Below are 23,090 nucleotides of genomic sequence, written 5' to 3' on the forward strand. Positions count from 1 at the left end.
ATTCAACGAGGCCTGGCTGGTGCAGCAGGACGAATTAGGTCTAGGCCTAGCTAGGTACTTGAGACGGAGCTTGAGACAGTTTAGTAGGCCTATGTCTTTTTTAAAAGCACACCCTGTATGACCAGGGAAGAGTGTAATTTAACTCTTCCCTGGTATGACTAATCTGCAGCATATAGTTTTATATATCATTCTGCATTTATCCAAAATATTCATATGATAAAAATAAAAACACACTAATTCTAATCTAGCCTACTACTGTACTGGCTAGCTAGACATACCGTCACATTCTGTCATCAATTCCAGTCCATCACACACTGTTGTGGTCCTCAAGTGTTGGTGCACATGTATTTCATTCACTTCCTGGTTGCTCACGGTTGAGTAACCAGCAACTTTCCTCCAATCCGAAAAAAGATTTGAACTATAATAATTCTAAAAGATTAACAAAATTAATAATATTATACTAACAATAGAATACCATCTTCCCCACTACACCTGCATACACTCATTTGCATAACAACGCACGGCATAGCAAACTACGATGAGATATAAATTCTCTTCTAAACACGTAACGAAGATTAATATTATTATAAAATATATAAATTCTTTTTTTTTAAATAAAATTGAGGGCGCTAAACATAAAATTTACAAAATCAAAAATACAGGTGGCATGAAAGCCACAGAAAAACAAAAGATGTTTATTCGTGTATTCACACGACGCTCAGTCGGCTGAGCTAACCGGTCATCTTGCTTTGAATAGTGTTAATATGTATATTTATGACGTAATGATGAATTACGTAATATACGTATAAATAGACTATTATCAGCTGTTCAGTAGTCATGTACATTGTGACGCAACGACTAATGCTCAGGTTTGAGTGCTCTTAGCTCTACAGATAGGGTTCGAACCTCTGCGGATATATACATTTTTTTTTAATGGAAAATATATTGTTTTTCTTTTATTTTGAAAGAGAGATATTTAGAGTGTTGTAAATGTCAGGTCTAGGCCTAAACAAGTGGACCTTTCGTTTAACAAAAATCAGAATGGTATTCATTTTTCTATTAAATAGACTACCATAAAACCTAAAAAAGAAGACCATGCGTTCCTTCATACTTTAGTACTCTTGGATGGGCTTCTTTTCGAGATTACGTTTGCAAACTAAAAGAAAGGAGCTGCTAGGTTCCCGCACGGAAAATTGCTTCTTTACATGACTTTTGAACAATCTTAAGAAAATAAAAATTTAGCAGTGTGGCGTGTTGACCGCGAATTGCTAACAATACCATCTTCCCCACTACATCTGCATAAACTCATTTGCATAACAACGCACGGCATACCAAACTACGATGAGATATTAATTCTCTTCTAAACACGTAACGAAGTGAATTATTTAATTCCCTTTTTTCTGATTAAAATTGAGGGCACTAAACATAAAATTTACAACATCAAAATTACAGGTGTCGAAAGCCACTGAAAAACAAAAGATGATGTTAAATGCGCTCAGCACTAAGACCCTGCCACAGCCTTTTGGGGTCGTTTCCAGCACATCACCAGATGCATTGATGTTGTCGTCTCACGATGTGTGGTGGAAAGGGGGACGTATAATTCTGTGAACCCCAAAGACAGTAGCTCGCATAGCTTTAACAGTCTATTCCACCACGTCAACGTTCCGATAAGCGTGGGATTTTAACTCACGGCATGTTGACGTCATCAAAATAAAATGGCGGTAACGCATACAATAGATAATTGATTGACAACAATTTGGGTAAAAATAAGATACAGATTAGTGAGATCTGTGATTGATTACGCTGGGGCGGATCCAGAGGGGGGGTCCACGGGGTCCGGACCCCCCCTAAATTTTAAGGGTGCCCTTTTTTTAGAGGTTCAATATTTTATTCGTGTGACATATTTGTGTGTATATAAGTATGCACAGAGTAGGCTACACTAACCCCAAAAATAAAAACAGAAATTTATCACAATGCGTGCGATGTTAAGTTACGGCGGCCGATCAAAGAGCATCGTGAGAGGTGGTGACGCGTGATGATCTCTACTTAAACTTCTAAAAATAGATCGTTTCACATACTACAGAGGGCGCATTTAAACTTTTTTCGCGCTATTTTCAAGAAGATGCCTCGTAAGGAGAGAGGGAGAAAGCGCAAACAGCAAGATTTGGCAGAACAAGCCAAACATTGTGTCAAATTAGGTGGCTGGTTGTTACATACTAGTAATAAGGATGATCAGCTAGATACCTCTGGACCACCTATTTTTTTACCCGCCGCCGCTGAAGTCTGTAATAATGATCAGCAAGGCTTAGATACCTCAAGCTCTGGACCACCTACTTTTTTACCCGCCGCCGCCGACGAGGTCTGTCTCTTCCCAGGTTAGTACACTGTACCTACAATTCAGTATTAACTAAGTTAGTCTATATTATTAGCCTAATGATCATAATACAGTAAGTGTATATTTAGGTCTAGGCTTAGGGTAGTATTTCCTAGTTAAATTACCTTGCATACATTTTAGTAAATCTATTCTTAATCTTAACAGCGCAGGGACTCCATTTTCATTACCACGATTAAACGGCGCGCACGTTACTATGCGCGTAATGCCGCAATTCGCGCGGTGTTGTTACACATTATTAATAAACACTTTTTAGTTTTATTCTGAAAATAAATTAATCATGAAAATATTTTTTTTAGTGAATATTTATTTACCTATAATATAAGATCAAGTATGTTTTATTTCCATTTCACTCAACCACAAACATGTGAATAATGAATGTGGTTGTTAAAACTAAAAAGATTGTTATTAATATTATCGTCCTACTAGCTAGATAGAGGCCTATAATATACTATCTATAGCATAGGCCTAGCTAGTAGTAGTAGTATAGCTTTTTTGTTTACTACGAAACCCTCGAACGGCTTTTTCTACACCAGGTGTTGATGAGGATGGTAACCTATCCGATCCAGAAACGGCCGTCAATGATGACATTGATGTAGACATTCAACTTCCTGTGGATTTAGAGATGCCCATTGAGCAAGAAGGAGGTAAATAATAATTCGTCACGACTGTCCATGTTCATGATGCAGACAGTATCACGCGTTAGTGAAGAATGTATGTATCCTAAACAACTATAAAATTAAAAATTTACAAAACGGACATATTTTCAATTAATGTTCTGATTATTTTGCAGTTATTTGCAAGGATGTTGGGGACATTGTTAACAAGCTTATTGATATATCAACTCTAACACCATCAGAAAAGCTTAAATACATCGACAACCACTTTGTACCCGATTCAAACTATAAGCATTTTTTAAAACAAATAGTAATGCAGGGTGAAGGTCGATCAAAGACACTAACTTTTCAGTATTCGTGGTTAGATCAATATAAGTGGTTAGTGTACAGCCCATCAGATCATGGTGGATACTGCAAGTATTGTGTGATGTTCCCTCCAGATAAGACTAATTTATCCAATGCCGTATTAGTTGGGAGACCATTTAAAATTCTTAAGCACGCCAAAGGTAAAGATGGAGTACTTGATTGCCACACTAATTTCCTGTATCATAAAACTGCTGTAGACAAATACAAGCAGCTTAGTATGTCTTTCCTGCATCCTGAACATCATGTTGATGTTCTGCTAAATGACGCTAGCAAACAAATCTACAAGGACAACATCCATATTCTCCAAAGTATCATCGAGGCAGTACTGCTATGTGGCAAGCAGAATATTGCCCTTCGTGGCCATCGAGATGATAGTACAAGCAGCTGTAGCAACACTGGGAACTTTCTGGCCATATTAAAGTTATTAAGTGGTAGAGATCCAATATTGAGGAAACACCTGGAATCTAGTAATAAAAATAGCACTTACACTTCGAAAACCATACAAAATGAATTGATAGGTATAATTGGTGAATTTGTTAGGAATAAGATAACAATTGATTTGTCTGATCAAAAGTATTCGAAGTACTACACTATTATAGCCGATGAGGTTACTGATACTACCACCAACAAAGAGGTATTATCAATTTGTTTACGGTTCTTAACCGGTGATGAGCAGGTGGAAATTGCAGAACATTTTGTCGACTTTGTCAACTTAAACCGCACCACAGGCAAGGCGATTGCTGATGCCATCATGAAATCGTTGAGTGACAATGGATTCAACTACCAAAATCTCAGAGGTCAGGCATACGATGGGGCTTCGGCTATGTCATCTGCTGTAAGAGGTGTGAATGGTAGAATAAGAGAGGTAGTACCATTAGCACTATACTCCCACTGTAAAAGTCACATTCTGAATTTGAGTATCGCATCATCCTGTAAGCTACAAGAAATTAGAAATATGATTGGTTCAATCAATGAAGTATTTTTGTTTTTTTCAAACTCGCCAAAACGTCAAGCAATGTTTGAAAGCGTTTTAGAACATTCTGATTATGATGGGAAAAAAAAGAAAATTAAGGGTTTGTGTAAAACACGTTGGGTGGAGCGTCATGATTGTTATGAAACGTTTCATGAGTTGTTTGCACACATAGTTACCACACTTGAAGTTATACTTCGGCCTAATGATTTCCCCGACATAATTGGTAATGAAGATTGGTCATGGGATCCCGACACCAGGACGAAAGCACAGGGACTATATTCAACACTACAGTCTTTTGAGTTTTTAATGTCATTTTTTGTGACAAAGCAGTGCTTGTTTCCAAATAGACCAATTGCTGTCAAGTTACAACGCAGTAATTTGGACTCTTTCGAAGCCTACCATAAGATTGACACAGTAATTAGTCAGTTACAAGAGATAAGACGTGATATTGATAATCATTTTTCTGCTTGGTTTGCTGATGCATCACAACTTACTATAAGTGTTGGTGGCGTAGTATCCAAACCAAGAACCAACAGGCGACAATTGCACAGAAGCAATGTGCCAGCAGATACCATTGAAGAGTATTTCCGGAAAAACCTGGCTATCCCATTCATAGATCACTTGCTCAATGAAATGGAGACAAGATTCAATGCTCAGTCTAGAGTTATCGCTTCACTGTTTGAAATAATTCCCGAATTAATTATCAAGAGCGTCAACGTTGCACCCGTCTGTGAAAAATTGTTATTTTGGAAGAGCGACTTGCCATCTCCTTTGTCATTATGTAATGAATTAAGGTACTGGAGAGCCCATTGGGTAACCGTGAAGAGAGAAGAACATCCACAAAATTTACTTGAATGTCTAAGAAATTGTGACAAGGATATTTATCCCAATATTTATGAGCTCCTCTGTATAGGTTGTGTCTCACCAGTTGGTAGTGCAGAAGCGGAACGCTCCTTCTCAGGGTTAAGACGAGTGAAGAGCTACCTCCGTAATAGGATGACGGTAGAGAGACTGACCGGATTATCACTAATGATGATACATCATGATGTTGATGTTGATGTAAATGTAATTTCAGACATTTTTATTCGTAGAAACAATAGGAGATTGTTCAAACGGAGCATTCTCAACATGTTGTAATACTTTAAGATACTAGATAATAATGTTAAATGTTCGTGGTGGTGAGCCAGAATAACAGTATTCTGGAGTGAGGGTATGGGTTACCTCTACCTCTCTAGGCCCCCCAGACGCACACTGGGTTAACAAATGTATTGTAAATAATGTTAAATGTTCGTGGTGGTGAGCCAGAATAACAGTATTCTGGAGTGAGGGTATGGGTTACCTCTACCTCTCTAGGCCCCCCAGACGCACACTGGGTTAACAAATGTATTGTAAATAATGTTAAATGTTCGTGGTGGTGAGCCAGAATAACAGTATTCTGGAGTGAGGGTATGGGTTACCTCTACCTCTCTAGGCCCCCCAGACGCACACTGGGTTAACAAATGTATTGTAAATAATGTTAAATGTTTGTGGTGGTGAGCCAGAATAACAGTATTCTGGAGTGAGGGTATGGGTTACCTCTACCTCTCTAGGCCCCCCAGACGCACACTGGGTTAACAAATGTATTGTAAATAATGTTAAATGTTCGTGGTGGTGAGCCAGAATAACAGTATTCTGGAGTGAGGGTATGGGTTACCTCTACCTCTCTAGGCCCCCCAGACGCACACTGGGTTAACAAATGTATTGTAAATAATGTTAAATGTTCGTGGTGGTGAGCCAGAATAACAGTATTCTGGAGTGAGGGTATGGGTTACCTCTACCTCTCTAGGCCCCCCAGACGCACACTGGGTTAACAAATGTATTGTAAATAATGTTAAATGTTCGTGGTGGTGAGCCAGAATAACAGTATTCTGGAGTGAGGGTATGGGTTACCTCTACCTCTCTAGGCCCCCCAGACGCACACTGGGTTAACAAATGTATTGTAAATAATGTTAAATGTTCGTGGTGGTGAGCCAGAATAACAGTATTCTGGAGTGAGGGTATGGGTTACCTCTACCTCTCTAGGCCCCCCAGACGCACACTGGGTTAACAAATGTATTGTAAATAATGTTAAATGTTCGTGGTGGTGAGCCAGAATAACAGTATTCTGGAGTGAGGGTATGGGTTATCTCTACCTCTCTAGGCCCCCCAGACGCACACTGGGTTAACAAATGTATTGTAAATAATGTTAAATGTTCGTGGTGGTGAGCCAGAATAATAGTATTCTGGAGTGAGGGTATGGGTTACCTCTACCTCTCTAGGCCCCCCAGACGCACACTGGGTTAACAAATGTATTGTAAATAATGTTAAATGTTCGTGGTGGTGAGCCAGAATAACAGTATTCTGGAGTGAGGGTATGGGTTATCTCTACCTCTCTAGGCCCCCCAGACGCACACTGGGTTAACAAATGTATTGTAAATAATGTTAAATGTTCGTGGTGGTAATACACTACTTGAAAACTTATAAAGTTTTACCGTATACTTTACGATGGGTATTGTGTGAATTCTTGATTTTGTGTTCATCAATAGAAACGGAAAAACTGCTCATTTTTAAATCAAATAAATTCAGTAATCAACATGAAAACAATGTCGAATGATAAAAGATTACATGCATCATCAATTGATAATAATAATGAATTATCATTTTATGACCGAATCGGAAGTACGTTCATCTGGGACTTCCCCCGACGTTTGCATTGAACGCAACAAAAAAAGATGTATCTATTGTTAGTCGCCGCGTAAATAAAGTGTCATTTCCGGCGAACTAGAAAGGTGCCATTTATCATGGATTTTGCGTGCGAGAGTACCATTTCCGGCCATCTAAGTGTGTCCTGTAACAAAATTCGCTTCGCCACAACCCCCACCATGGGGGGGCTGTGGCTCAAATACTCAATATCTGATGTGCCCTTTTTATCGGCGGACCCCCCCTCTCAAAAATTTCTGGATCCGCCCCAGTTACGTCAACATGTCGTGAGTTCAAATCCCACGCTGATTGGAACGTTGACGTGGTGGAATAGAGTTAAAGCTATACAAGCTACTTTCTTTTGGGGTTCACAGAATTACACATCATGAGGAAGAAACATCAATGTGTCTGGTGATGTCGTGGAAACGACTCCAAGGCTATGACAGGGCATTAGTGTTGCGGCAAGGAAAGCACACCATAACATCTTGTTTGGCTTAAGCCACCTGCTTTCGATCTCGTAACTTTTATGTTTAGCACCCTCAATTTTAAGAACACCTGTATGAAAATGTCAGAAACAAAATACCACTAGAACGTTTTTGTAAGACGATATCGAACGACTACACAAATTTAATCTAATGACGTAATGATCAATAAAATCGATACAAAGATTATATTGTTCTTATTGATCATGACGTCATTTGATCGGATTTATGGAAATATCATTTTCATCCATCAAAGAAAGTCAGGGTAGGCCAACAGTGTTAATATCTTAGTTCTAAGATGAAAACTTTCTAATGTTTGTTTATTTTCTGTAGAAAAGTATGTATTTATCTATCTATCGTCGTTGTTTATCGTGCGTATCGGGCCTTGCTGTTTGCAGTACACTACGTGAATATGTCAACGTATGTCTGTCTATGATGTGGCAGTGGTCATGTGCAAGAAAAAAATCCTTAAAAATGACATTTTCTTATAGTCTCAATTACTCGTCATCATGGTTGAAATCGTTTTAAAGGTTGATTCATATTTGTTTACGCAATTTGTATAATGTTAATAGTGCTATTAGCATTGGAAGCTGATTTTATTCTCGTTTGTACGACGACAAATCTTCGCCAAATCGTTTACAAGAATGATATTTATAGTTGTGTGTTACATCATTGCACAAATTGTTCACGTTTTCACAACCAAGAGAGGGGTCACGTACGTGTTACTTATGATAGACCTACGTTAGGCATACATAGAACAAAAGTCATTGTTACTTTTGACCAATACATCGAATGGTTCCAAGTTTTGACGATTATGGAAACGTTGTGTTTGATTATCAATTCCACGTAATCTGTTAAAAATCCTTACCATAAGACACGGGATATAGTAAAATTCGAGGTATAAGATTGTAGAGGGTACCGTACATTATGCCTCGAATTTCACACGATTAAAAGCGCGTATAACACGCGATTAAAGCAAGCTTGATCCTCGACGTTTTAAAGGGGGATGATTGAACCAACATTTGAATTGTTGTTGTAGGAATGAATTTGTGAAAACTTTTTATTCTACGAGGGGAAAAGAGTTGGTGGGAGGGAGGGGTATGGCTTGAGGGAGGTTAACATCAAAATAAAGGATGATTGTTGCGTCTTGTTACTTATTAAACCAAAAGGAATAACGATAAACCAAAATGATATATCTGTAATTATTATTAAAAACTATCAGTAAGTAAATACCACTCATAAATATTCACATTAGAAAAGAAAATAGCCTCATAAATATTCATAAGGTAAATAATGGCTTCTAGATGTTTATGGATGAAACATAACAAGTTGCTAATGAGCAGGAAGGCGTACTACTCCCAAAAGAGCAATTATTTAAGTATCATTATCACTTCTTTATATTCATATTATCCAATGTACATTGCGTCATACCTCATATTGTGACACCAACGTACGTGGTGTCTACAAATTCAAGCCACCCGAGATACAGATAATTGAGTAAGATGGGGAGCAGGCGCAGATCGTGAAGGATGAGAAAGAAACCTCCTCTGAATTGTGAGATGATTCTCTTATTTCCTACAGCAAAACTCAACAAATTGGTTTCCGGTACAACAAACGCCTCCTATATTTACAAATTATATCAAAATAACAATATATTTCTTTATTGAAGACAATTCTGTATTCGAATAAAAAGAAGAGAATAATCGGTTCCTATTATGTGGTTTAGTATCCATTTATATCCCACGTTCTCCAGATCTCTCAAACCACCAATTATGTTGAATAACTACCGTCCTAACTTACAAATCCGTGAACCACGAGTGTAGTCCTATGACCACTCACCGCAGTCCACTTGCAGTAGTTAAATCTTCGTGATTTAAACAAAAAGAAGCTATATAAAATAAGACTGAAATTACTTAACTGTAACTAAATAAATTGTTGATAACAAATATTTAAATATCATGTCCATATATTTGCTCGACGTTAAAATCGATGATTAAACAAATCAATGGGAAATGAATTAAAACACTCATGAAAGATCAAAATACATGAATATGTACATAATAATCGAACAATTCAGACGAAACAAAAACCAGAAATATAATTAGATCTGATTGATAAATGAATAGCAAACGATTGGAACTAAGGTGACCGAACCAAAACGAGGTGATGAACAATTACCAACAATCAAAAGGCTAAAACGATGTTTGACCATTATGATAATATGAATTTTGCTTAAGTTATAGCAGGCTTTAAAACATCTAAAGTAATTCCTTCGCAGAGCCTCTTAGATAGATCTTTCTGGAATATTTGGTTTATAATTGTAAGCCGATGTTGCTTAGCTTTTAGGTTATTTGCTTCCCATTACGAGTAAAACGAAGTAGCTTCAATCCCTAAGGATTCAAAAAGCTTGAATGAAAACCTATGTTTATGGTCGTCAGGATTAACACGCTATCATTACAGTTCAGAGACACTTCGTACAGACGCGAGCAATGCTGCATGCGACGTTGTTTTGTCATTTGTTAAGCTTGGTTCCCACTTAGAAGGAATAGACGGGTATGAGAGGATGAAAGGTCTTGCAGGTATACGGCATGGTAAAATACTTAAGTTTGGTCCCCACTTGAACGCAACGCAAGGACGTGAAGCGCAACGCCAACGAGTTGACCAATGACAAGGACAGTTTAATCTATTGCTTGTGATTGGCCAAATCACTTAGGTCTGTGTTGGGTTGGGGTCAAGTTTTAAGCGTGGTTCTCACTAGAGACGCAACGCAAGGACGTAGACGCAACGCAAGCGAGTTGACCAATGACAAGCGACAGTTCGTTGCGGTCATCATCATACTCTTCTTTATCATCAACACCATTTTACAAGTAAATGCCAAAAAATAACGTTAAATTTAATTCAATCTGGGAAATTATTTTGATTGTTGCATGCAGACTCTCAAAAGTATAGACAAAAGTTAAAAAGAGTAGGCAGTACCATTAAAAAAAAGTATAAATATTTTAAAATATACACTAAAAATTAAACGTCGTAACAAATATCTCTTTTTTAAAAATAAGATATAACCGGTCATTGTCACCTGTTTGTTGGCGTTATTTCAATTCACCAAATCCTATTTTGAAAACATTGTATTGCTTATTAAAGAGAATCTCATCACTTCGCCAAATATGGACTCTAAAATTCCAGAAATAAATGGATGTAGAGGCCCATAAGTCGTTTGTATTCTGTCGTATATTTATAACGCATTAAAAATAACCAGGACCGTGTGTTAGACAAGTGGTATGGAGATGCTTGTGTTAGTTCATTGAAATCCTTCATAATTAATTCTCTTCTACCTTAAGCTTGGTTCCCGCTGGGACGCAAACGCAGAGGGACGTAAACGCAACGCAAGCGTGTTGACCAACGACAAGCGACAGTTCGAATAATACATCGCTTGTGATTGGTCAACTTACTTACGTTACGTTACCTCCTATAGTGGAAACCAAGCATTATGAGAAAAATATTAGTATACTGAAACAGTTCATAATTATACGTCTCTTCCGAGCCGAATTGAAGACAATGTGTCAAAACTGAATTCATTTGAGGTTTTTCAGGCGTGATTTGAAAAGTAGAGTAACAATGTCACGTTGCTTATAAACCAACAGCTTATATTCTAATCTGAAAGATGATATTTTTGCATTTGTCATTATGAGAGGGGCGGGCTAGCTATTATTTTTTTCTTCTGTATGTTGATTTGATATACATCCCGGCCGCTGGCTGCAAGCTGTTCCATAGTACCGTGTTATTATTTCTATACCTTTGTTTCTTTCACAATTATCAAGGTATCCATTGCACATATCACAATTGACATCAGCACAATGTTTGGCGCAGATTGTTACTGAAATGTCTGAACTCGATTGACCATCAACACATTTTGGCTGCAACCCCTTATTAAATAGGCCTACAAATTAATACTGGACTCGCGCGTGACGTGCGTGTAACTAGCTAATATTGATTTGAGGCCCGGCATTCAATCTAACTTATGATAGGCCTAGTCTGGGTTCCAGGCGGAGTTTTAAATTAATATTAATTGAAATATAAATTTTTGGCACATGGCGTTTCATCGAAAAGCCTCGAAAGAACACAGACTTGGGGCAAGTCAAGTCTATGATAGGCCTTAAGATAACAAAATTACAAATATTATATCTATATTATTATATAAGTGTTTATATCAAGAAAGGATTAATTAATATTAAGGTCATCATCTTGGTTTAACAAATAAAATTAAAACAAGGATTGCGGTGGTCCGGTTTGCGATATTTCTTGGCATACCGTACATAAGTTGGGGACCCCTCATGAACCGTCACAAAATAAACATAAGTCATATCTATAAGGTGTGACGTAAGAATTGATCTAACTACAATTAACTAATAATGAGATTATTTAGAGGTTTAATTATATTTATCTTTCACATAATGGATCCCCAACTTATGTACGAAAAGAAAAATCGCGTCCGGTTTTATCTCATCCGTGGGGGTGGGTAGAACCAGACTTTACATTACAATAATCGTTTGGAATATAGTAAACATGTCAATTATAATGTCGATATCTCTTTCGGCTTGGCATTTATCTCAAGATTACTTTATTGCAAATGAGAGTAATTGTTTGGATAAAATTTAACGATGTTAACGAGTTAATGTGTTCGTATGACGCAATAACTGCTGGTTTAAGAGTCATTGCGTTTGCAACTTACGTTACATTGACCGATGTCAAGTAAAAGGGACATATTCTAAATGTGGATGTGCTTACTCTCCACTCGGTCAATGAATACTTTACAATTTTTAATGTCATAATAATTAAGATAATCAAACTAATTTAGCATCAGCATATATATTTTCATAATTTACGAGATTTACCTTGTTGAGTTTGACTATACATTTCGTTACGATTTTTAAATTTAAATTTTAGATCGTTAATTGGACCTAAAATGCGTCTTCTACTTCTTGAATCGGATTAACAAATATTTATAATAGTCATATTTGGTTTAGTTATTCAGGTGCATCTGGTATATATATATATCAGGCTGGGGATAAAACATACCTCAAACGGCCTCCTATAAAAGCATGCCGAAAATGGTCCAGAGCTCATCAATGTTATTCAATATCGGAGATCAATACCTTATACATGAAACAGAGATCAATACTTATATCATATCTATTTGGAGGTACACACCTAATTGGTAACAGTAGCTTAGGCTGCTTTTGTGCTTTCCTGGCAGCTTGAGACTATGATTTTATATTTTCTTTTGCGTCGTGCTTGTTTAATTTGTTGATTTGTATTATATTCAGGGAATAATTTCGCCAGTGTAGCATAGCAAAAAGCTATACAAAACAACAATATTGCTACACATTTCTAAAATTGTGTAGCAAAAAATACAATACAAAACTATGTTTCTTGACTCAAAAATCAGTTTGATTAGCAATTTTGCTAAACAAAATTACAAAATGAAATTTTTCCCTGATATTTTGTAAAATGTATCTTTTGCCAGAATAAATAATAATAATAATAATAATAAACGCGTCGTCATCAAAAGATATTGAAACGCGTCATCATCAAGGGATATTAAAACGCGTCATTATCAAGGAATATTAAAACGCGTCGTCATAACGCGTTATCGGCATGGATGTGTTAAATACTTGCAAATTATGCAGTTTAGAATTTTTAGCATTAATTACTATATAAATTGGAAACAAAATGTCCCCTATGGTACGACATATTACTCATTGTTATTGTATGTATTCTTGGTATTGTACCGTACTAAACTCACAAAGAAATAAAAGTACAGCTGGTACACCGCGGCCCAGCATATTACAACCAAACATTGGCAGATGGTCGCTCATTACTTTACACGCTCTTTCCTTAAAATCTTAATACTAAAAGTGATAATGCTATTGGACGTATACAATCATTTCGACCTATAGGAATAAACAGTCAAGTGTTTATGGGTTGCCTTAGGCACACAAACGTTTGTTTTTTTGTGTAAAATACCATTCCAACAAATATAAACGAGCTAATAAGTTCTGTTTGTACTATATTCATTATGTTTGACTTTTGTGTTGAGTTTGTCCTTATTCGATCATAAACATTGAGTAAAACTTCTCCCTTTATTACAATACAGCATAAAGACAGACAATTTAAAATTTCATTTTTTTTTAACTTTATGCTTATAATGCAATAATACATTTATAAAATTAATATTAATAACTAATTTAAGATTCATATTGTTATAATAATTAAGAAATTCTTGAAAATGGACAAGTTCTTTTTATCTTATGAGATTTAAAAAGATATGTTAACAAATAATTCCTTAGATTATTTATAAAAAGCAAAATCATTGACAAAGTTAAGGTGATTTTGTTTGGCTAAAAGTTAGAAGATAGACAGTACAACACGCCTGTAGTACATACAGAAAGGCCTTTTCCGTTGCAAAGTTTACGGTGTCACTTCGTTAAAAAAAACATCTAGAAATAATATATAATGAATATAACATAATTATTCTGATAAAAGAGAACAAAGATAAGATTTGAAAATAGTTGAGTATTAAAAACAGGATGTGTTGATCGATCTGCAGTTATTATTGACACCCCCTTTGTACGGCACTTAAAGAAAAACAGCTTACGACGCAAATTTGTACGGCGTTTGTTTGGTTCAATCATAATAATACTTTTATCTGTTTAGAAATTGTTGTTTTATTACTGACATATGTTTAAACGTGTTAAAAAAATAACTAGGCGTCAAATGATCTATTTTTAACAAACAGCGCTGGAATGGACGGGGATGCTGTGGCTATGAGTCTGGGAGGCACGGCAATGATAAAAAGTCTAGTCCTTACACTTGGACGCAAAACAACGACGTAGGCGCAACGCAAGTGAGTTGTGACCAATCACAAGCGACAGTTCCGATAATCCATCGCGTCGTGATTGTTCAAAATGCTTGCGGTGCGTTTACGTCCTTACGTTGCGTCCAAGAAGCGTAAGCACTCCAGCTTAATTTGGTTGGTGTTTATTTTACTACGCATGTCAAAAAGGTCAAAAATAAAATATCCAATCCAAGATAACTATAACATTAGAAGTTGTAGCGCAGCGTTCCTCCTTTAAAGAGTTCATATCAATAATATGAGGTTAAGGTTCAATCAAAATAGCTTTTTAATCATCGATTAAACAGTGTGTACAAGTACAAGTTATTCGTCTATTTATTTAATTACTGTTGTCGTGTTATATTTTATAATGTATTGACTGTTTTAAGATATAATCGATGTTTGCATACTGAATGCATTTATGAACTGTATGTATGTCTTTACTAAGGCTTTTCGATTCGTAGATAAATATAAATACAGATTGTTGCCCTTCGAAACCCTATGTTAATCAAATCTTATATATTCCTAAACCTCTCACTAGTATTAGATATTTCTCTACCAACCGTACTGTTTAACAAACTACTGCTTTATCATAGTAATGACACAATAAATCCTCGCGTGTATTTTTGAGTGAAAATTCGTAGAAAATTATATAACACAGACTTTTGCCTATTGAAACTCTATGTTAATCAAATTTGATATATTTTTAACCATCTCACTATAGTACAGATATTTCCACTTCAAATATGTTTAACAAACTGCGTTATCATAATATGACACAATAAATCCTTGCGTGTATTTTTCGAGTGAATTGGGAGGATAAAATTGACCTCTGATCTTCCAAAGGTTTTACACATTTTTATGACCCGTGTTAGCACCAAAATGAATCCACAGGCAGACAGACAAATCTAGTAAACTCATTCCTTATAGTAATTATCTTACGATACACGAATATTGCACGCGTGTCACACGAAAGATATTTAACAGTACGTAAATACCATTTTGCAACTGTGTTACGCATATATGACACGAACCAACTAAGATTTTGATATAGCGCCCTCATTAGAAGTTAATTAACAAAGAACTCATTGAATGCCCTTGAAAACACAACGAGGGAATCCTATTTGACGTCACTTCAAGCAATACTCAATCGAGGTGAATAAAATACTGAATTATTAAATTAATGTGCTCGGCAGATAGTCCCGTGGTTAGGTGAGCCATGCACGCTAGTTTTCTTATTCTTAACTCTGCAGCATCAAAGTGGGTAACGCAAAATTATATTCTGCACATAATACCGACGGACAACGCACGGATTTCAGTAGTGAAAAAAAACAAAGCCTAATTTATTTATCTGGGATTTGCTTTTAGTATCTTTTGTCTCGGCTGAAGAAGATGTACATACGCTTGACGGAATAAGCAAGATTACGATGGCAGGTTGCCGACTCACCATAATAACAAGATGCTGAGTGTCTTGCTGCTGGTACAACGTATAGCTAGCGTGAATGTTTCGACTGTTAAATCTCTGTAATAGTACTATTCATATTGTGCAATGCACCGGAGATATTTGTCTTTCTATTTAATTCACGACTGATAAAGAATCTATTTCACAGCCAACTTTAAAGCATTTTTATTCCTGCTTAAGATAATCGTCAAAATTATAATAGATTATTCTGTGTAAACGATTTCTCCATGTTTGTGGACGTGCGTCAACAAGCAAGTCCTTTTTGACAGAGTTAAGCGATTGTGTGGTTACGTAACACACGTCAAAATAATTGTGATTCAAATAGACTGTTGTTGAAAAAAACAATGCTACATCCTCGCGCATACAAGGACATAGTTGCATACAAAACGACTGAGAAATTATAGTGAATCGGCGTCAGGTGTGGATAGGAATGTTAGCGTTGGACAAAACAAAATCTACTTGAATATTTGGGAAAATATATTCTGCGGCTTGTCATACCTGCTATAATTGTATGTGTAACAATTCTCGGTAATGACTTCGCAGGGAAACTATTAATTCATTTGAATATTTACATTTCTTCTGCATTTGGCCTAAGCCAGCGTATTTCTTAATTGGAGTATATTACGTGTGTGGCGGAGGCAGCATGGAGAGAGTTCTACACTCTGTGTGTTTCTGTTGGATTTTTAGCCTTCTCTATATGGTCACGCCTCTGTTAGCGTGTCCGGAAAATTGTGAATGTCCATTGACGGAATTAAGGATTGAATGTGACGATATAAATACACTTTCCTCTCTCCCGACATTCGACGATGATCCCGATGTTTATTCATACATTGAACAACTGTAAGTAGCCACTTCATTTTATTTAACAATATAACTAATATTTTCTTTTATTTCTTTATTTGAAAAGCCTGTTTACGAATAACAACATGTCTGCCACACCTGTGTGTGAAAATATCATGTGATCAGTCTTTCTGCTGAGCGCCTCGTATACACGCAAGCGCAGACGCCATAATACTGCGTATAGGCCACAAGTTAACCACAGCGGATTGCACCCGGTCGTAATGAAAATGTATTTCCCCGTACGAAAAAATTATATAAACGAAATACAAAGCCTGCATGGCTATCACAAGTCATGATTTCTTTTAACGAATCGGTGCAACAAGGGCGGCTAATTACATAATGGCAAGGTTATCTTCCTACTGAACGTCCTTGGTCCAAGTGGTGTTCATTTATTGTGCTGCTGTGTGCTTGAACATTTGTTTGTATTCGAAACATTATTTTAATCTGTAGTGTATGATTGTAATTTTACTTTGTAAACACCTTATCACTGTTTAAATCTGCTAAGATTTAAACCAATTGGCCTAGTCGGTGTGGATTGCTAACTCCAATCTTTTACCGACGGGTCATAGCCCAAATCATAATTATTACACTATTTTGTAATGGAAATTGAAAAAAAATAAAATTGTGTTTATATAAAAGAAGGATCCTGCATAGTGACTGAGAACCTTATGTTATACAGTTGTTGTAGGCATACGTCATCGTAATCTACAGTATTGATTGGTTCATTAATGTGTGCATTTGAAATTTTACCTTTTACCAGTGGTGTCATCCACGTGTCTTCCAAAGGGATTCCTAATAAATGGGTCTATGGTCTTTTATAATGGCATTATACAAGGCCTTTCTGTCAAAATGTAATCTTTGATGACGTCATAATTTAAATGGTGGATCACCCTGTGACACGAACACGAATTGGCAATACGCGCGCGTATGTTCATTTACATACAGTAAACGTCCTCATTTACAAAAAATCTGCCCTCCTCATTTACATAAAACTTCATTTACAAATCGTTTCCATTACATTCAATTTAAAGTTGATACAAACTCATTTGCCTGAAACAACCTTTGTGACAAACGCATCTTCTTAATATTTCTGATGGGTTTCACATCAAGGCAATTATTGTCTTGCTCACACAATTCATTAAAATAGTGACTACATAAATATAGTCGCACCCATTTGGCCGTCCCTTGTAAACTTCGAAGGCATAATTACAAACCAATATGTAACCGCCTTCTTTTTCGTTAACACCTTCCTAATTTGCATAAAATACAAACGTCAGCGATTTTTTTTTAGAAACGTATAACTTTAGTTTCGAATGTGTATGATAAATCACACATGTTACTGTACATAATTTTAAACGTGTATAACACTCATTGACAAGGCACGGTAAAGAGTATCCCGTTTGCATATTGCATCCCGTTTACAAAAGAAAAAAAATCGCACATAATTGGAAATCAGTATGTAAGAATGCTAATGCTTTTAATTTATTCATAATTTGATTTATCATCACGTGATTTATCATTCTTTTAAATGTCTGCAGGTAAAGAATTGTACGGTCATTTAAGCAGGAAGTATTCGCCTAGACCTACTTAATATGAGCGCGTATTGCATGTGACACCGTTCGGTATATCGTGTCACGTAAATTGAATCGCATTTTGCATCGCAAAAAATGTTCGCAATCAAATAATTTTCTCAGAGCAGCGTGCATACGATTGAGTATTTATGTAATCGAGAAAATATTAATCCGAGCTTATATCACAGTATAGATAAGAAGATATAACTTGCATAGTAACGCATATCCACGCCCATAGTGTTCTATGCTAATATGTATCGCATTTCATGAGTGAAACATCTTAAGACAAAAAACAAATGATTCGGAATTATTTGAGCGCTGTAATATTAAAAAAACACGTTCAGATATAATTTTAATTTTATTCGAATATTCATAAATAAATGATATTATTAATGATGACGTGATGGTTATCATTGGGGTCCCCTGTTCCACATAATTGATGGTTTTAATGTGACGTACGGTATAACATGACGCAGCATTTATTGTTCTTCACACACTGATTAAAGTGTAATACAGTATAAAATAAACCATGTAGATGCGGGTAGGCAGGTACTGTAGCTCGCTCAGCTGGTTTAGTATCAGTCTTGAAAATAAAGTGGTCGTAAAACAGAATAGGCCTAGACCATTAACCTACATAAAGAGGAAATCATTGTCGACACTCATGCAAGCATGCGTCGATAACAGCAATATTTTTCCTCCGCGTGTGACACACGTAATATTCGTGGGGTATCGAGGATCAGCTAAATCATTAAGTATGAAATAATATTAATTTATTTAATAAGTAGTGTAATAATGATGTACTGAATTTTTAGTACAACGAAAACTAAACATACAGCATAAAAGAAGGGGCTTTGTAACGAATTACAGTACAGTAATAATAGGATAGATCTACAGTAGTTTTGTATATAGGCATACAGTAGTACTACTGTATAATCTATAGGCCTGGTTTTACCGTTACCATATATGTTGTTTGTAGACTGGTAACAAAGGTTGCATGTAATAAGGATACTGAATGTTAGAAGTATTGTATAATAATTACCGATTATGATTGTTACAGCGACCCATATAATAAAAAATACAGTACGTAGAAAAATAAGTGCCAGAAAACCACTTTGCCCCTTTGGCGTCCCATACTGTTTTTGTAACATTTCCCAAAATATAGTAATTACCTAATTACTTATATTAAAGCTGTTTAGATTTGTTATGAAGGCCAAGGACACTCGTGATGTGGGTCACGTAAGACAAAGGAGCTTCGATTTATAAAATAAATTATTCTAAATAAAAATGTAGGCCTACTGTCCTACCAAGCTAAATATTAATAAAAGAAAGTGTTAGCAGCTAGATTCTGGCCATAATTGAAATAGAACAAAGGGTCAGATATTCATGAATGAACTAGTCAAGTGTCCGTTCTTTGTATAATTAGTGAATTGCAAATAAATTAAAAATATAATATAAATATTTATTATTGTAAGCACAAACTAAACGACAATTCGCGTGCTTTTCATAATACTAGTGAGAACATGGGTTGGCACAAAGTACAGGATCTCAATATAAATACTGATTTTAATCAGATGAAACAAATATCGATTTGTCCACGGGTGTAAGAGAAATTGAATAATGCGAATTCTTTGAGGATCAATGACGTCCAGGGTTTTTACGTTTGTCTCAAATTCGCCTCTGGAATAAGTCTTACTTAAGTCCCTGCTGCTCTTTAGTTCGCGTCTGCGCAATACATCGAACACTTATCAGTGTGGTCTTTTATTATTTCGCGTATTAAGCTTTGTTTCCATTAGGACGCAGCGCAAGGACGTAGACACAACGTAAGTGAGTTGACCAATCACAAACGATGAATTATTCGAACAGTCGCTTGTCATTAGTGTCAACACGCTTGCGTTGCGTTTACGTTCTTGCGTTGCGCGTCCTAGTGGGAACCGTCTCAGTATCAAACTAGTTAGAAAAAAAGTGTGTGCACAAATATGGTAGTTGTATGCTTAAATATGGTAATGGAATGCGGTGGCGATATAACATCGTCATGTCCATTATTATGGACACATTATATTTCTGGTCATATAAAGTTTGATAGTGTAGACAGAGCTTTAGCTTGAGTGGAAAATAATGTTCATCGAATATGACAATTCTTGACCGTCTGATTGGGTGTTTCATCACAAATAGTTTGAACGTAACGAGTAACTGGGGACGGGGGGTGGGGGTGAGATTACAGTATAAGTTTGGGGCAGTTTTACACTGTTGTTTTTAAACAACGCGCAGTAAAATGCGTTACGCTTGTTCATGCACACATACAGTACACAGGATACGAAATGGGTAAAAATAGCATATCATCAACCTAAATGTACTGTGAATATTTAATTCAATTAAACAAATTCATTGTCAGATTATCATCGGCGGTTTCATTCATGTTAATCGAATATATTTGTGAAGAAGGTCGTTGCCTAGAAAATCCTAGACATTTGATTTACTTTTGTAGTGGAAGATTTTAGGTGAACAGAAAGAATGTAATTAGAAAACTACAAAGTAGGCCGCAGGTATACAGGTTGGCTGCCATAAAAAATACCGTACTGTATATGAAGTAGAATTCAAATTCAAAAGTGTTTTCTTTTTTTATGTGCTTAGCTCACCAGTCGGCGTTTCGATTTTTGTCTATAAAAACGAGTATTATAGATATGGAACGCCAAACATGCCAACATGTTTTTGAAATACTGTAGTCGAATCGCCGTCTGGAAACAAGACAGTAGGCACGATAATATGTAATTGGTAGTCCTATGATGTTCCTCTTAACTGGTTTGGGTTCTTTTCTCACGAAACAAATAAATAAAATATTTATAATTAAAAACACCATTTTAGAACGAAACATGTGTACAATAGACCTACAGAAAAATTTAACATTAACAATCTATGATACAGTACCATCCTCGATTTCAATTTAAGGTTTTGTTGTGGGCCTACTGTTTGTAGTAGAATAAGTGCACTATCTGTTTACTATATACAGTAGACTTTTGCCTATTCTCACTCTTTGGTTAGCATTGGTGATATAGGACTATTAAATTATGATGCTAATAATTTTGATATTACAATCATCACCATCATTAGTATTACGGTAACTACTGTAACACTTGACTTAAATATGATGTCATTTGACAAACTATACACTAGATTGAATTATTAATATTCTGTAACTTGTTAAAATGGTTAATTTCTCAAACAATTGTTTGTAATTCGTTTTAAGACGATTCGGAAATAATTTAATAAATTAATTAACCCGCATATCAACAATGGTCTAATCTAAACGCGATTAAAGTTCGCGTCGGTTATCGCGTTACATCAAACATGTTTCACCATAAACGCGTTTAATTAAGCAAAACACAAATCTTTTTAATTGAACATGTTCGGTTGTTAACAAGTTGTATACGTCACAATGTATACATCCTAACATATACACGGTAATAATGTATACTGGTGATAATAACTCTGTCCACTTCCAGAATTTAATTTAACAACATTAATCAACAACGGGATGTGATGTCAACCTCTCCTAAAAGCGCAAACGCTTTAGGCTAGACCATTGAGGTATGGCTAGACGATAACAATGACTTGTTTCAAACCCTTCCCTACTCCGACTTTCTAGATTTATGATCTGGGCTAGCTCTAAGTGTTATTAATCTTGCCACAATTGCTTACAGCGGACGTTTTGATTTTAGTTATGACACGCCATGTCTGCCAAAAAGGCACATTAAGGTGAATCAATCTAGAAGCTATAGACTATGACTTCTGTGTTTTAAGTACAGTATTATTACAGTATGTTCACAGTCCATAGTTCATTTTCACAACTGTAACAACTAAGATAAGGAGATAAGGTGTATGTATTTAAAAACCAATCGTAATATCGATATGTCGGTCAATCGTTACTTCATGGTCAATTTGAACGTAAGTCTATATAAGCTAAGGTGATTGCAACGGTAGTAGTAGTACATTGTACCACAGAAAAAAATCTTGATTCTAGTCCCACGAATATTTGTTTGTCTTATTAACACGTCGCCGTGTGAATGTGGCTTTATATACTGTAGTTACGTTACAATCGGATAATTCTGAGTACTGTATTAGGAACAAGGGAAGCTTACAGTTAAGGAAGTTTTCAATTATTAGTATTAAACACACATACATTAGTAACTAACTTAGTTATCGTTTCCCACTGTCCATTTGTGTGCCTCCTCACACACTCCCTACAGTACACGCATGTCATGTACCACCCTCTTGGTATACTTTCCATCATGTAACAATACATCAGGCCTACTAAATTATTCAATGGAATAAGGTAAGCCATTCATCTAACAGGAGCCATAATAAAAACACATCCACTGTAACAGACTAAACATTATTTTTTCCATTGTCCCTATGATCATGATGAGAATGTGTTATGTTAATATTAATGGCCAACAAATTTACACATTCGTAAAACAAATCGAAAGTTCGTTATGTATTCTTTGTGAATTCTATAGAATATTTGGAATTTTATTTTAAATTGATTGAGAATTCTCTTCGTTTTGTACAATAGGCCACGTACTTGTTGGCGGTTTTAGTCTAATAATTGTAATTTATCATTTTTATTTTGTGCAATAAAATGCAAATATCTACTGTAGAGACCTACACTACAGTTAGACTTGCCCCAAGTCTGTAGTTATTGTCCATTTTATGTTAGTCCATCGTTTTAGTTTTCGTGGGAAAAGTGTTGTACGTATGAAACGCCATGTGTGCCAAAATA

The 23,090-nt window shown here is 35.9% G+C and overlaps 2 protein-coding genes across 2 annotated transcripts in view; both read left to right on the forward strand.

The window, feature by feature from the left end:
• The first annotated feature begins 2,122 nt into the window (after positions 1-2,122).
• Positions 2,123-5,485, forward strand: LOC140063054 (52 kDa repressor of the inhibitor of the protein kinase-like). The gene is made up of 3 exons (XM_072109491.1): positions 2,123-2,375; positions 2,929-3,039; positions 3,186-5,485. Exons 1-3 carry the CDS (start codon positions 2,123-2,125, stop codon positions 5,483-5,485), a joined length of 2,664 nt encoding a protein of 887 aa, XP_071965592.1.
• A 10,163-nt stretch (positions 5,486-15,648) lies between these two features.
• Positions 15,649-23,090, forward strand: part of LOC140062309 (BDNF/NT-3 growth factors receptor-like) — a 55,170-nt gene continuing 47,728 nt past the window's right edge. Inside the window, exon 1 of the mRNA XM_072108466.1 lies at positions 15,649-16,742. Within this exon, the coding sequence (XP_071964567.1) occupies positions 16,546-16,742 (197 nt within the window). The 5' untranslated portion in view covers positions 15,649-16,545. The remainder of the gene's footprint in view (positions 16,743-23,090) is intronic.

Source organism: Antedon mediterranea, chromosome 11 (genome assembly GCF_964355755.1).
Source record: "Antedon mediterranea chromosome 11, ecAntMedi1.1, whole genome shotgun sequence".
In the NCBI taxonomy this organism is placed as follows: domain Eukaryota; kingdom Metazoa; phylum Echinodermata; class Crinoidea; order Comatulida; family Antedonidae; genus Antedon; species Antedon mediterranea.

Excerpts from the sequence above, each read along its gene's own strand:
- LOC140063054 (XM_072109491.1), top strand. The coding sequence starts at position 2,123 with ATGCCTCGTAAGGAGAGAGGGAGAAAGCGCAAACAGCAAGATTTGGCA. Across the intron at positions 2,376-2,928 it reads CGAGGTCTGTCTCTTCCCAG|GTGTTGATGAGGATGGTAAC; the intron begins GTTAGTACACTG and ends TTTCTACACCAG. Across the intron at positions 3,040-3,185 it reads GCCCATTGAGCAAGAAGGAG|TTATTTGCAAGGATGTTGGG; the intron begins GTAAATAATAAT and ends ATTATTTTGCAG.